This window comes from Brienomyrus brachyistius, chromosome 8 (assembly GCF_023856365.1).
Source record: "Brienomyrus brachyistius isolate T26 chromosome 8, BBRACH_0.4, whole genome shotgun sequence".
NCBI classification, from domain to species: Eukaryota; Metazoa; Chordata; class Actinopteri; order Osteoglossiformes; family Mormyridae; genus Brienomyrus; species Brienomyrus brachyistius.
The window spans coordinates 18,415,397-18,429,473 of NC_064540.1; the positions used below are offsets into that span (position 1 = coordinate 18,415,397).

General features: G+C 48.0%; 2 protein-coding genes across 9 annotated transcripts in view; one reads left to right on the plus strand and one right to left on the minus strand.

Annotated features, from left to right (window-relative positions):
• The first annotated feature begins 2,240 nt into the window (after positions 1–2,240).
• Positions 2,241–9,605, plus strand: mfap2 (microfibril associated protein 2). 6 transcript variants are annotated; one of them, XR_007399346.1, is made up of 10 exons: positions 2,241–2,312; positions 2,573–2,781; positions 4,827–4,896; positions 5,770–5,835; positions 7,000–7,029; positions 7,627–7,722; positions 8,361–8,399; positions 8,479–8,566; positions 8,647–8,720; positions 8,805–9,605. XR_007399346.1 is itself a non-coding variant. In XM_049023036.1 (9 exons), exons 2-9 carry the CDS (start codon positions 4,863–4,865, stop codon positions 8,906–8,908), a joined length of 531 nt encoding a protein of 176 aa, XP_048878993.1. In that variant the 5' UTR covers positions 2,654–2,781; positions 4,827–4,862; the 3' UTR covers positions 8,909–9,605. The 6 variants fall into 6 exon arrangements, 4 of the variants coding, with proteins under 4 accessions (XP_048878993.1, XP_048878994.1, XP_048878995.1 ...); XR_007399347.1 differs by having other exon boundaries at positions 8,364–8,399; XM_049023036.1 differs by lacking the exon at positions 2,241–2,312 and having other exon boundaries at positions 2,654–2,781.
• Positions 9,606–10,260: 655 nt separating this feature from the next.
• crocc2 (ciliary rootlet coiled-coil, rootletin family member 2) overlaps positions 10,261–14,077 on the minus strand; it is a 32,071-nt gene continuing 28,254 nt past the window's right edge. For 2 of the 3 annotated variants that reach the window (XM_049023035.1, XM_049023034.1), the window contains exons 31-37: positions 13,766–13,981; positions 13,463–13,687; positions 13,224–13,373; positions 12,944–13,144; positions 12,677–12,808; positions 10,468–10,641; positions 10,270–10,372 (exon numbers count right to left, since the gene is read on the minus strand). In XM_049023035.1, the coding sequence (XP_048878992.1) occupies positions 10,286–10,372; positions 10,468–10,641; positions 12,677–12,808; positions 12,944–13,144; positions 13,224–13,373; positions 13,463–13,687; positions 13,766–13,981 (1,185 nt within the window). In that variant the 3' untranslated portion in view covers positions 10,270–10,285. Of the gene's footprint in view, positions 10,373–10,467; positions 10,642–12,676; positions 12,809–12,943; positions 13,145–13,223; positions 13,374–13,462; positions 13,688–13,765; positions 13,982–14,077 lie in introns of all 3 variants that reach the window. The other variant, XM_049023033.1, reaches the window with a different exon arrangement.

The window sequence follows — 14,077 nt, forward strand, 5'->3', positions numbered from 1 at the left end:
TCTGTTCTCCTTTCCGGAGGGACGTTACCCGCCATCCAGACAATGTTGAAGAGGAACATCAACCACATCACGTCAACAGCATCCAGTGCTTTCAAACTCTCATGACCCGTTAATTCTACCCGTGCGGCCTTTCCACAAGAGAGACCTCCAACCACCACAGCCACTTCAGCTGCATCGGACGCTGATCCACCAGGAGACCAGCCCATTTTGTCTTTATTCTGGGGGAACTTTGATCAATAATGCCACAGTCTTATTATCCTGATAACTTTATTGCTGACATTTCAAGAATAAAATAAAAAATAAACAGTGTATTTAACTGTTAAATCAGTCTGACTTTATCAGCCCCTGCTGGTCCTATTCTAACATTCATCGTTTGACAAACTTCCAGTGATTAGAGATAGTGAGCGATTTGCTGTGGCACCTGTGCAACTGCGCACTGCGCTCACTCGGTTTTTGCACGTTTCTCTGTGCAGAGCAAACGTGGCATAGTGAGCATGTGTGTATGTGTGGTTAACATTCTGAAACACTGTTCTAGATTTTCAAAGTTGTAAAATTAGTTTGTTTCTGACTGGCTCAATTTTTTGTCCATATACTGTATTGCTACCGTAGCCCAGTTATGAATTGTACAAAGCAGTGTGGAGAGGTCTACTTAATGCCACTTTCATGGTGGGGGGTGAGGGGAGGGGGAGCAGTAGGTCTGAGCGTGAAAGTGTACCTCTGTAGAAGCAGACAGTGAGAGCACAACTGCACAACTGGTCATGCTGTGGCTTGTTCAGTTGATCCCGATTCAGATTCAAACTGATTACTTTATTTATTCCCAAGAGGAAACTGTGTGCAGTATCCACTTACATAAATGATAGGAATACTCAGACACGAGGAAGGCGTAAACATAGCCATAACACCAAATTACCAGGGGTGGAGATTTCAGTTCCAGAGTGTACAAACCCAGACCAAGGTTTTGTTTCAACCAACAGGCTGAATACTCTGTGACTGTGACTCTGTATTCTCAGCTAGTTGGTTGAAACAAAATCTTGCTCTGAATTTTTACTCTCTGGACCTGAAATCTCCACTTCTGCAAATTACAAAGCTATATATATACACATATACAAAAACTACCAGATTAAAAAAAAAAAAGATATACATTTAGTATGCAAAATGAATGTAAATTTGCATTGTGCATTGTGTTGCCTCAGAGCTGGAGAATCCTCTTCCTTCAGAGAGGAGTCGTCATACATGGTTATCGCCATGGGTAGCCGGCCAGTAGGTTGTGGTGTGGGTGTATAGTATTGTCCATAATGTTGAGCAGCTTGTGCAATATCTTTCTCTCCACAACCTTCTTCCCAGAGCAGTCCAACAGCCTGCCTTCTTAGTCAGTCCCCCCCAGAGCAGTCCCCAGCACAGAGCCCTCCTTCTTAGTCAGTCCCCCCAGAGCAGTCCCCAACACAGACTGCTTGGTAACCCAAAACCTTAGTCTGGATTTGTGCCTTTTGGACGACCTGAAATTTCCATCTGTCTTTAATGGATTATTTTCATGAGTAACTTCCCAACTCTGTTCATTACCATCCAGCCAGTAGCCAGTCCTACTTGAGAGTAAGCTGTCGTGCCATTTTTGTACAGTAATTGCTACTTTATTAATCCCCATGGGAAAATTGTCTTTTTTTACATCTCCCTCAACTTGCTTTTTGTACAGTAAGCTGTCCATGAAGGGCAGCCACCTGTAAGGGCACACAGGTAGCTGGGGTTCCACAGGCCACAGACATGCTGAAGCTGGGTTTGAACCGGCAACCTTGTGATTACAGGCACACAGACTTAGCGCACTGAGCCACACACCACCCCCCAACAAATACTGACAAACAGCAATGGGCAGACAAACATAATAGAACATGAGTAAAATAAAAAAGGGAGGACTTGATACATTTGTCACCCCACCCACCCCGCTACCTTCTCATAATAATAATACCTATAATACTATCTACTAAGACATCTGATTGGTTGGTCCCTCCTCCTCTGGTTGCTTGGACCCACCTCCTCTACAATCTGATTGGTTATCTCTCTCAGGTAATCATTTTTCCTTCTGCACCTCTGAACAGTTTTATGCACATTTTAAGTACAGCTCCCATGAGCTTTGCACTCAGGAGCAAGTTCCTCCGGGATAATAAAAGTGCCCTAAAACTTTGCTTTGAGTTGCTTAAAGTTTTATAGTACAGGAGTCCTCCAGTAAAAAGAAACTCGACATTCTGGAGCTGAAACCGTTAATGGACCACGGCTTGGGCCTACCATTCATACTGCTAAAATCACAATCTGACATCCAGGTTGTTTACTTACTACTAGCATCAGTAATGTGTCAAATGGTTTAATTGGTTCATATACAATTTGACTTAGTTATAGTGCACAATCGCCTGAATATTGATTCCTATTAATTTGAATAATTTCAACTGTATCAGAAACCACACTTGTAGTTGGGGATGTTGTACAGGACGTGTTGCGTAGCTTTTGTGTTATCTAACCAAATTCTGTTTTTTTTGAACTGGTATATATACTGTCCACTGAATTTGCTGTCTTCTGTCTTCAGTGTGACGGCGCTGGGAGAGTGTGGGTCGGCGCTTGGACCCGCTGGAGTGTGGGAAGATGGTGGGGTAGGGAGGAGTGTGCAGGGGGAGATTGGGGCATAGGAGGCGGGGTGGTAGAGTGTGGCGATCGGGGAGACGGCGCTTCAGACGGACTCAGAGACCAGAGGAGCGGCGGAACGAAATCCAAAGAAAGAGAGAGAGTGAGAGAGCGGTAAGTACGGGAAGTGGATTCCGGTTATGCAGGGAAAACGATTAAAATCCGGCGTGTTGAGTTCTACTCAGTGTTTTGAAAGATTGAATATAAACGTTAAGTTCCTGTTAGATTACTACTATACTTGAATTAGTGTATTACTTAAACTGAAACGAATGCTGCGTAAAACTTTGCTTTTGGTACGAAACTGTTTTAGTTTTTGTATTACTTAAATTAAGTAAATCTCTCCAAGTGCAAAACACAGCTTGGATGTTTGAAGTTACACAAGCATATTTCATGTTGTACCCAGCCTGCGACATATGCAAAACTAGGTGTCTTGCTTATGAAGCTGTCTAATCGAACAGCTTTTTTTCTGATTTGGTCGAAACGATCTATTGATTGCATGGACTATTTTCTGTTCGAAAAATCGAAGTGGACTTCATCTCGTAAACCGTCTAGAAAATAGAGTTTTCAGTATGTGCAGTCAGTGGGTGTCTTTTCAAGTGTGTGTTTACAATGTAATAAAGTGCACGGGGGGTCTGGGGGAGGGGGTGCTCTGGGAGGTGGGGTTATCGCCTAGGGCGAATGCGATACAATGCACAGGACGCAGCCAACATTATTAAACCGCCAGAGAGAAGATTGTAGAAGTATGGAGGGCCAGGAAGGTACAAGGCAGGGACGAGGGGGCGAGCGTGCGGCAGTGTCACAGTGCAAAGCACATATGAAACAATTGTTTATTGCAAAAGAGTGAGAAATGAAGGGGAAAGGATTTCTCTCTGCACGGGGACTTTGTTCCGAAGTACCCGAGCGGTGGGGGAGGGGGCGAGAGAGACGCAAGAAAGGGGGAGAAGGGGGTGTAATAGTTCCCAGATGTGTGCAGTGAAAACATATGGTTTCCGATCGCCACTGTGATGCACACAAGGAATGTCTGGACGCGCGCGCGCACACGCACGAGCGCGCGCTCTCGAGACACGTTCGGCGCACGTGCTGAGACCCCCGCAAATCCCCAGTGAAACCCAAGAAAAACCTGCAACTTATCCGCAGACAGACCCCCACCTCCGCAGCACGGGGCCCAGGATGACGTGATATTTCACTTCATTAATCCACGATTTACTATCTATATGGCACCAGTTCTAACTTTAGGGCTTTATCTAAATGGGGCGCAAATAGTGACTTCGAGATACATCTTCGACGGTCATCGCGTTATGGCCTTCAAATTGTCTATATTACTACGAACCTACAGCGCCTTTGTAATTAATTATCGATATTTGTTCATGAACGATATTGTTTGTCGCAGGTTTTCAGCTGGTATTGATATGAGAAATTAAGGTCAAGTGCCCGATAAAGTGGGCAACTTTATTTAATCTGCGAATACCTCTGTGAGGCGGAGTAAGGACGTGAAAGCCAGACCTGCGAGACCAGGGGCGCCCAATAGTGGTCAGTAAGAGCTCCCCCCGTTTCCATTACCTGCGGAGATGGAGGGGAAACTGAAAATTAATTGAAAGATGCAATAGGAGGAAGAAATGTCCATATCTAATAGCAAACGATCATATAAAAAATAAAGATATATGTTGCTTTTGCGCACAAGATGTTAGGCAGTGTGAGGAAAATATAAGATATTTTGTCACTTGCAAATCACCATCTGACTCAGCCTTTTTTTTTGGAAGGGGGGGGGGGGTCGTCCGCTGAGAGAGGGAGGGGGAGCTCAGTGATTCTCGTCTTGGAATGTTGCCTTGGGTCTCTGTGTGTTTTTGCATTTAGCTTTGTAGGAAGGAAAGAAAGAAAAAGGAGGGATTGTTAGAGAAGACAGACTTACCACATTCTTGCTGTCAGAAACGAACTTTTTGGGTAACTGTTGGGTGCCAGGAGCGGCCGAAGGAAAAGAAAAAAGCAGATGGAGAGGAGAAGGAGAGGGAGGGAGTTAAATTAAAATAAACTGGAAGTCTGGGGAGCTGAGCTGCTGAAGCCGCACTCGTCCGTTTTCCTGGTGTTAGTGGGAAGCGTCTGTGCCTGTGGTTTTCGTAAATGATCCCTCCCTCTCTCCCTCACTCCTTTTGATAACCCAGTACCAGATTCTGTCTACCTCCACGACCTGAGCGACCATGTGGACCAGCTGCCTGCTGCTTTTCATGCCCGGTGAGTCTACAGCACGCAGACTCGCGCTAAGGCCCTCCGGTGCCTCACGCAGTGAAAGGCATCTTATCATTATTATTAATTATTACAGTCATTGCTACTCATCTGTTCATCTTCCCACTGCTTATCCAGTACATGGTCAGACGTGGACACACCTATCCCAACCAACACAGGGCACCAGGATCTGGAATGCCAGTCCCTCACAGGGCACGGGCTGAGATATGCCATAGGACTGTGGGAAAAAACCAGTATGTCCCTATATAACATGGGGAGAACATGCGAACTCCACACACACGTAGACCAAGGGCACTGCAATACTGCCCGGCCAGTCCGTGTGCACCGAGATCAGCCATGCTGCTTTACATTTTATAACAGCTTATGTTGTTATCATTTTCAGTGTGACTCTTTATTTGGTTGGGTTAAGGTTAGGTTAGGGTTAGGTTAGGTTTAGGTTAGGTTAGATCTGCTTTATTCTTCCCCAAAGGGCAACTGAGTTTGTAGGCAGCACACAACCAAAACACATTGTACTAAGATATATAAAAAAAATTTAGGGGAAATGAAGGAAAAAGAACACAATGGCATCTTCTTTTAATTGCTATTTAGCGCTATAATGTTCAGTCCTATCAGAATGTATATAGATCCTGCCAAAATCCTACAGCTTGTTTAAAAACCCACCCAGTTAATTCATTATGCTCTCTGTGGTCTAGTCCTCTTTGGGTTCTTTAATGGGAGGGTCATTCCCAGCATTATCTGAGTAACACCACCCACTGCACCAGCCCTTTGGTCACTATGGTTACGGTGATGGAATACGTCACCCATGGATCTGCATTTGATGTTACTCGTCAGCTCTTGCTAAAAGCTAACCGGCTCCCACAGGCCTCCTGTTTGCCCAGCAACAAGAATCAGTCGAAGATTTTTACACCGGTCAGTACTTCCCCCTGGGTAAGCTTGCTCTCGGCTCACAGGCCTCTGCACACCTGATTTTGTGACACACCCCCCTCTCCCACCCCTTTTCTACGCTGCGGCTGTTCCAGCTTCTCACCAGTAAGTCTGTGTCTGCTCACTTCTTCTTGGCATGAGCTGTTGAATCCCGTCCAATGAAAATGTGCTCTGATCCATCTACTGATAGGGGAGGGGAGTTTATCATTTAAATGCAAAGGTCTATTTTTTGTGGGGGAATGAAGTCAAATGAAATATTGGGTGGGCATATGTTTCTCCACCCTCCCCGGCCTCTTGGGCGCCTGCATCTATCCCTCATCCAGCTTATCCGGTATAGAGTGGCACTTAGTCTACAGCCTGTTCCACAGAGCATGGAGAGCCAAGCATGGGCACCCTGAACAGGACACCAGCCTATTGAAGGGCACTGACTCACAGGTTAAGGCTGAATACAAGCTGCAATTTCACCTAGACTGATCTGTGGGAGGGAGCTGGAATCCCGGAGCAAACGACCCTGAGCACAGGCAGGGCATGCAAACTGCAGTGGTGGGGATCTGAACCCACAACCTAGTGGTATTTTGGGCATATTGCTATCCATAGATTCTGTGGAAAGAAGTGTGGTTTGACGTCATAATAAATCACATAAACGTCATGATTACAGCAACTGGGTGTTTGTATACAGCCAAGTGTTTTTTTTTATTGTTCATTAATGTCTGTGAACAATAATTCATTAATAATGTTAATTGTTCAGGTTGCAGGTACCAGTTCCCAGCCTGATTCTTTTGAATTTTTTCCCAGCATCCCACAGTCCTACTGGGCCTGACCCCCCCCAGTCCCAAAGCAAGGATTCCAAATTCATTTTCCCCAGTAGTTTGGCCTGCAAGAATGCAGATTATGGCTCCGTGGGCGTGTGTGTGTGTATGGGGGGGGGGATGCATATGTGAATTAGGCACACATATGTGTAAACCAACCAGCTGGGAATGAAACACCAGAGTTCTGGCTCAGCTTGAGGTCATCTGAGGTCAGCAGCTGTCTCTCGCCCCTCGTCCGTTTTCCGCTTTATTCCCAGTTTTCCCCTTTCCACTGCCTCTCGGTTTCTTGCCGGCCTGTTGTCCAAGTCTGAGCTCCACTCTGGTCTCAGTGTTTCTCTCTGTTCCATTTGATCCACAGATGATTATGACTATGGAACTGCATTTCCTGGTAAGACCCCGTAAGACATGACTGTGTGTGTGTGTGTGTGTGTGTGTGTGTGTGTGTGTGTGACATTCCAATCCCAAAAATTCGGAATTGTGTGACTATGTATGTATGTATGTTCCAAAACCAGAAACTGTGACCATATCCCAAAGATCTAAATATTCTAGTTCTGTGGTAGTTTTGTTACATTATGGTATGAACACAGAAGCACATTCTGCCTCATTTTGTATTTATGTACTGTGGCTATAGTTACCTAATACTTTTATCCAAAGTGACTTAGCATGGAGCTTGGCTCATGACATAATGATAATATATATATATATATATATATATATATATATATATATATATATCGTGGCCAGGTTTTAATATATAGTGGATATGATAACAGTAACAGTTATATATTTTATTCCCATGCTGTTTAAAATGTGCCCACGTTTTGCTAATTTATTTCCTCATTTAAATTAAATCACGGCCACATTTTTTCTTTCTCTCATCCTTTCTTTCTTATTGTCCATCTGTCTGCCCCTCTCTCTGTCTGTCTCTCTGTCTCCCTCCTTTCCACAAACGCTGTGCCCCCCCCCAACCCCCCCATTTCCTCAGTGGACCCCAACGCTCCCCCCAGGCATGTGCTGCCCTCCCCTCAACAACAGCAGCAGCAGCAGGTCCTGCAGCAGATTTCAGGGCCCAGCCAGTCCGGTGAGCTGCCTTTACTGTAAACCACTCTGTGTGTGTGCAGGAAGTGAGGAGAACACACAGCTGAGCACAGATGCTGAATTTAAAAAGATAATAAAAAAACAACAAAAAAACAATTCTCTTACATGACTGGCCTCAAAATGACCATGAATTTTACTTAAGCTTGCAAATAATTTGATATTTTTGTGTTTATTTTTTAAAAGTTCATTAAACCATACCTGTCTAGCATTTCCTTAAAGGAGGAAATATCAAATTCTTAGTTTCTGTGTAATCTCTTGGTATCTGGTTTTAATTATAACGAGCAACATTTAACTTAGGGCAGTTCGTAAGGCACTTAACTTAGGGCACAGTCGTATGTGTGTTCATATGAGTCTGTGTAACCATGATTTACTCGAATCTCTCTGTGATTAACCTGCCACTGAGGATGTATCAGTAACTAACCGTACCACCCTTCAGTTGGTGCTCGGTGTAAAATGCCACCCTATTCTCACGTCTCTGTGGGTCGTGTTGGGAGATGCAGGGTTTGAGGAGGCTGACTTAGAAATGCACATTAGTGCCACAAGCACAAAATACATCTCCTTAACACAGTGGTCTGCAAGGTCAGTTCCTTAATTAATGTACCCCCCCCCTTTATCTTGCAGAAGATGCTCAGACCGAGCCCACAGAGCCAGGTCCGCTGGGTAAGGTTTTCACACGGCTGCTCCACCCCCATCCACCCTGCCAGCAAACACTTCTCTAACGCCCTGTGTCTCCTCGCAGACTGCAGGGAGGAGCAGTACCCGTGCACGCGGCTGTACTCCGTGCACAAGCCATGCAGGGAGTGTCTCCAAAGCCTGTGCTTCTACAGGTACACCACTCCCCCCCCCCCCCCCCCGGCACATCTAAATGGTAGGTCCCTAACTGACTCTCACCTCCCTGTATCTCCAGCCTGCGCAGGGTCTATGTGGTGAACAAGGAGGTGTGCGTGCGGACGGTGTGTGCCCACGAGGAGCTTCTCAGAGGTAGGCGCCCCCTGCCCCGAGTCCTATGGCTCTCGTAACCCCGGGTGACGTTTTATGACCTCTCATGTCCTCCCCCCGCCATAGCGGATCTCTGCCGTGACCAATTCCCACGGTGCGGCGTAGCGGCGTTGACTGGCCAGTGTGGGGCGCTGGGGAGCAGCTGTGGGAAGAGCTGCGGTGGCTGTTAGGGGGGGGGGGGGGCAGACGGATACAGAGGCTGGATCCCTCCTGCCCTGTGAACCAGCCTTCCTCTCGTCTCCAGTCCTCCATCTGGGACCAAAGACTCACCAGGCTGCTTGCCTTTGATCAGAGCCCTTTTCTTAACTCCCCTCTAATATGCACCCCCCCACCCCTTTATACATATGTAAAATATATATACTTTTATATCCTAAAAACTGTTCGATGTCACTGGTGCTAAAAACCAATGGTACAGTCGTTCGATGCACATAAGCAGGTGATACCCTTTGTACACAGTACTTTGTGGGATAGCTGTTTTATATTTTACTGTACATTTTATTCATTATTGGTGCTTTTTGTGCGTCTCTCATTATTGTGTTCATGAAAGCAGTACAGAGTGTCGACAGTTAACGCACTGTACAGGAAGGTGTGCTCACAGCTGTCAGAGCGGTGCTGCCTTTTCAAACATCCATAATTATTATTAATGCACAGAACCAAAGCAGCTAATAATATTTAAAAAACTGGCAGACTGTTTCATCTCCTGAGGTGATGGCGTCTTTGCTCATTAAAGTAAATATCATGCAGTGAGTTGTTACTTTTTATTTTAAAGACGCATGTCGGCGGGCAGAGAGGCCTGGGACACCTGGCTGCTGCTGTACTACTGCTATGTCAAAACCTTTTTTAAAAAATACAAGAAAAAAAACCTTCCTTTATGTGTGTGTGCTGTTTTTTTTGGAGGGAGGGGGCACAGAAACTATGAGAAACTAACAGAATATTCTTTCAGACTGTAAAATCTCTTTATTAACCTAAAGGTGGGGGGGGGAGATGGATGTAAGTTGGTAAGATATCTGACACCCGTAAGAAGAGGTTCCATGTTCCATACAGTCCTGGATGCCTTACTAACACGAAGTGACACTGACAGACTGGGACACACAGTGTGATGGGACCGGGTCGATTACAGCAGCACAGTGGCCTCCGGGTCTCCATTCACTTTCATCTCGGCACCCCCCCCCAACCCCATCTTGGCCAAAGCTGCCACAACGATGCGAGTCATGGGTTTTTGCTATCAAACAATTTGTCATGGCACAGGAACAATGTGGTCACACTAAAATATTAATGTCTACGCTGGTCCTAGTGTGCGACCTAAAAAGCCATAGGACTCCTGTTAAAAATGGGTAATCTAACAATACTAATCACAAGGCTGTACGCTGTCCAGACAGCAGGCACCAATACTTCAGTCTAGACCAACATCCCTGCAGACACCGACGCGGCACTAAAGCCAAGTTAGGCCTGACAGCCACCCTTAGCTTTGTTGTTTTTTTTTTGGTTTCTTCTGCCGCTTTCTGATTGGTGATGCACCAGTGCCAGGGGGCACTAGAGAATGGCACTCAATTCCCACTGGAGATTAGGGAGGCGGGCAGAGGGGGTTGCCGACGCCTTATCTCCTGCTGCAGTTGCTCCTTTAGCGTGGAAACCTGAGGGAGCAGCGACAGCAGAAGCAGAAACATTAGCAGAACAGGTAGGCAGATTGGTGAACATGCAAAGTAGTCAGCAGTGGGATTCATGTTACCTGCTCCTCCAGCCCCTTGACTCGGTGTCGGTGTGCCCTCTCCCGAGCAGCCAGGGTGCGCTCTGCCTCCCTCTGGGTGGCCTTCAGCCTCTCTGCCTCCTTCTGGGCCTCATCTCTCTGCCGGGCCGAGCTCTCGCCGGCACTGTGGGACTGCTCCATCTCTGCCAGCTGGGTCTGGGGCGTGGTCAGAGGAAGGGGCGGCGGAGCAAGCACAGGGTGGGTGGGTGAGTGGGTTTGGATGTTCCCAGGGGGCAACGCGATTAAGGAGCACGACGGCTAAGGCTGTGCATTTGGCTGCCAGGAAAGTAGCTGCTGTTTCACATCAATGTATAAGCAGAGCTGGGAGTGAAAGGGAGTCTTCGCCACTGGATATAGCATCATCACTGCTAGCAAACAATAACGAAACTCTCCAGTGAATTTCAGCACACTTTAGCCACTGCAGGCCCAGGCTCCACTGCCAGCTGCGTCCTGCCCACCTAGCTAAGCTTCCCGGGACACGGACTGCATGAGAGTCACCGAAAGCAGATGGAGGTCGAGGCGTCCATCACATTGTGTGCTGGGCCCCGCTAATCAGGATGTATATCGACACAGTAACACTGCTGTAGGAATCCAGCAGTATTTAAAGATCCCACGTTTACATAAAATTTTTTCATGCTTTCTTGGAAATTCAGGCAGAAGCTAAATGACAGTTTTCCAGAATACAACTTGATTAAAAACAGAGGCAGATTGGTCACCCTAAAATGCCCCAACAGCTTTTCTTCTTCACCTGATTTTAATGTTCGGCAGATTCTGCATACAGAAGTGATTTACGCAATGTGCTTATTAACCTATTAATAAGTGAGATCCGATTAAAAGCGGTCAGTCGAGACAAAGGCGGAGACACACGTTAATACCAGGAACGAACGGACGTATTTAGCGCTGCTCACAGGAGGCACGTTAATATCAGGTGTGAACGGGGCCTATCGTGCGTTTATGCTTTGAGAAAAAAACTCAAGTCTAATGATTAAGCACTAAAAATCAATCCATTTTGATGGGAAGCAAATGTGGCTATATCATTAGCAGAGCATAATGCACATCTCACACTGAAACCACGTTAGCACCACTCACAAAATATCCAGAAATATTATTCTTGTTGACAAAGCTGAACCTTGAGTCAGTTAGAAGGGTTTATGGTGAATGCACACGTACATATTTGAAGGAGTACACACTTCTCGTTCACACGTTACATCAAACGCAACGCAGCACATGGCCCAAACAATTACCAGTCAGGTCATGTGACAAACGTGATACTATGGGGTTGCTGGCAGTTCAAACCGAAAAACAAACTGCTGCCCGTCAGCACCAAGCTTCCCTAAACGAAAGGCTAAACAAACACCAACTGCAGACTCCTAAACGATGGTGTCTGAAGCCCAAGGTAGTAATGGTCTTAAGAATCGCCACCTGCAGTCTCCTCAGAGATGGAGATTGAACACCAGCGTCTCAAACATGATTTCTTGTGGCTGACTATCATATTACAAGCCAGTTTTACAGTCTTACAACTAATATCCCCGCATGCCCTTGCTGGTGTTAGAATGCATGTGATTTCTCGCCCCCAGGGCACAAAGCTATCTTCTTCCTGATGCTTATCAGCTCCTTCACTGTAGGCAGCCAGTGGAAACAGATTATCCTCCATTAAAAGCCAATCAAAGCTCAGAAGGCTGGCAAGAGGACACAATCATTGTAAGGTAAGAATCCAATGTGCTTAACATCCTAAATAGAGGACTGTGACAATTAGTGAAGGTCAAGTATTTAAAAAATCCCACATCTCTCAGCTTCACTAGGTGTCCCGCACATTGGCAATAACACGACATGCAGTTTCACAAGCTTTCAGGTGCCCGCATGCAGGGGAAAGGTGATCCCTTCCTTTCCTGTATCCTTTGAAATGATCTGCAGATAGAGTCCCAAGAAAAATCTGTGAAACAATAGTCGCGGTGTAAACAGGACTCCTGACAGTTACCCAGAATGCCACCCATTGGAACTGCTAGTCTAGGTCCTCACCAGGTCCCCAGTATGTCCCCAAGGGTTTACCCATCTCTATTGTGCCCCCGAGTGCCTCTGCTCTTTCTTCACCTGTCTGTGATGTTCTGCAGTGTCTTCGCTGATCTCCAAGTTTCTGTCCTGTCCCCATGGTGTCAGTCCCTGCTCTGTTCGCCCCTCACCATGTCCTCACCTGCAGCATGGCGATCTGCCTCTGGGCCTCTTGCAGCTCCTGCTCAGCTGTGTTCAGGGAGCGATCCAAGCGGCCTTTCTCAGCTGAGAGTCGCATGCCGTCTTCCTCGGACTTCAGCTTCTGTCTCTCCACCTAGGGGTTCCGCGGTGGGGGTGCATCCATCTCTGTTACACTGCTCACCCCCCAACATGTCCCCCACCCCCCTCAAGGTACACAGCAGTATAGGAGTCCAGCTGCTCTGTCACCCCTGTGACTCCCCCCCCCCACCTTGTCCAGGGTGCTCCTCAGCGCGTTCTTGTCCTTCTCCAGCCGCACGGCCTGCCTCTCCGCATCCCGCTTCTCCGTCTCCAGCTGGGCCACCGCCCTCTGCAGGCCGCGCAGACGCTCCTCCATGGCGGCCCGCTCCGCCTGCGCCACCTGCACTGTGCGCTGCGCCTCCACCAGGCTGGCCGCCCGCTGCCTCAAGGCCTGATGGGTAAAAAACGAGGAGGAACGTCAGTGGAGGGTGCATTAACTGAGCAAGATGCTCGGGGACGGACCTCCTCACCTCTTGCGTGTGGTTCAGCTCAGCCTCCAGCTCCTCCCTGCGCAGTTCGCTTTGTGCCAGGTCGGCCTGCAGTCTCTGCACGTGCTCAGTAAGGCCCGCGATGTTGCGTTTCCCCTCCAAAAGGGACCCGCGGGTGGCATCCACGCGCTCCTGGGGGCGGTATGCTCCAAAAGTAATACCCGCAAAGATGCTCAGGCATCAGGAGAGGGTGCTAGAGTACACCTGATACTTTCACAAACCTGCATCAGCCTACGGTCCTGCTCAGAGGTGCTCAGCGTCTTCTGCAGTGCAGTCAGGCGCCCCTGGGTGGCGCTGTGGGCGGCAGTGGCCTCCTGTAGGCTCTGCGTCAAGTTTTGCACCTTCTCCTTCAGTACTGACTCTGCCTCCTGGGCCTTGGCAAGGGCCTGGCTCAGCCTCTCCACCTCCCTCTGCAGGCCCGCCACGCGCCCATCCCCCTCAGTCACCTGCGCACACACAGTGGTGCCCAGTCACACCCAGAGCGACCGTGGTGGGACACAAGGCCCCGTGCCCCTGAGACGCACCTGCTTCAGCAGGCCTTCAACACGCTCCTGAGAAGCCTGACTCTCCGCCTCCCGCTCTACCAGGCTCAGCTTCAGCCGCTGCAGCTCCCCCTCCTGGCTCCGCCTCATCAGCTCCAGTTTAGTGCCCCGCCCCTCCGCCGCCTCCAGCGCCTCCCGCAGCTTCTTCCGCTCGGCCTCCAGCCGTGCCTCCCCCGCCTTCAGCCGGCTGAGCTGTTCCTGGGGGAGGAGGGATGGTGGGAGGAGGCCATGATCACCATTGGGCAGGTTGGCTGCTCCAAACTGACGTCCAACCAATGACTGGTTGTTATGGGC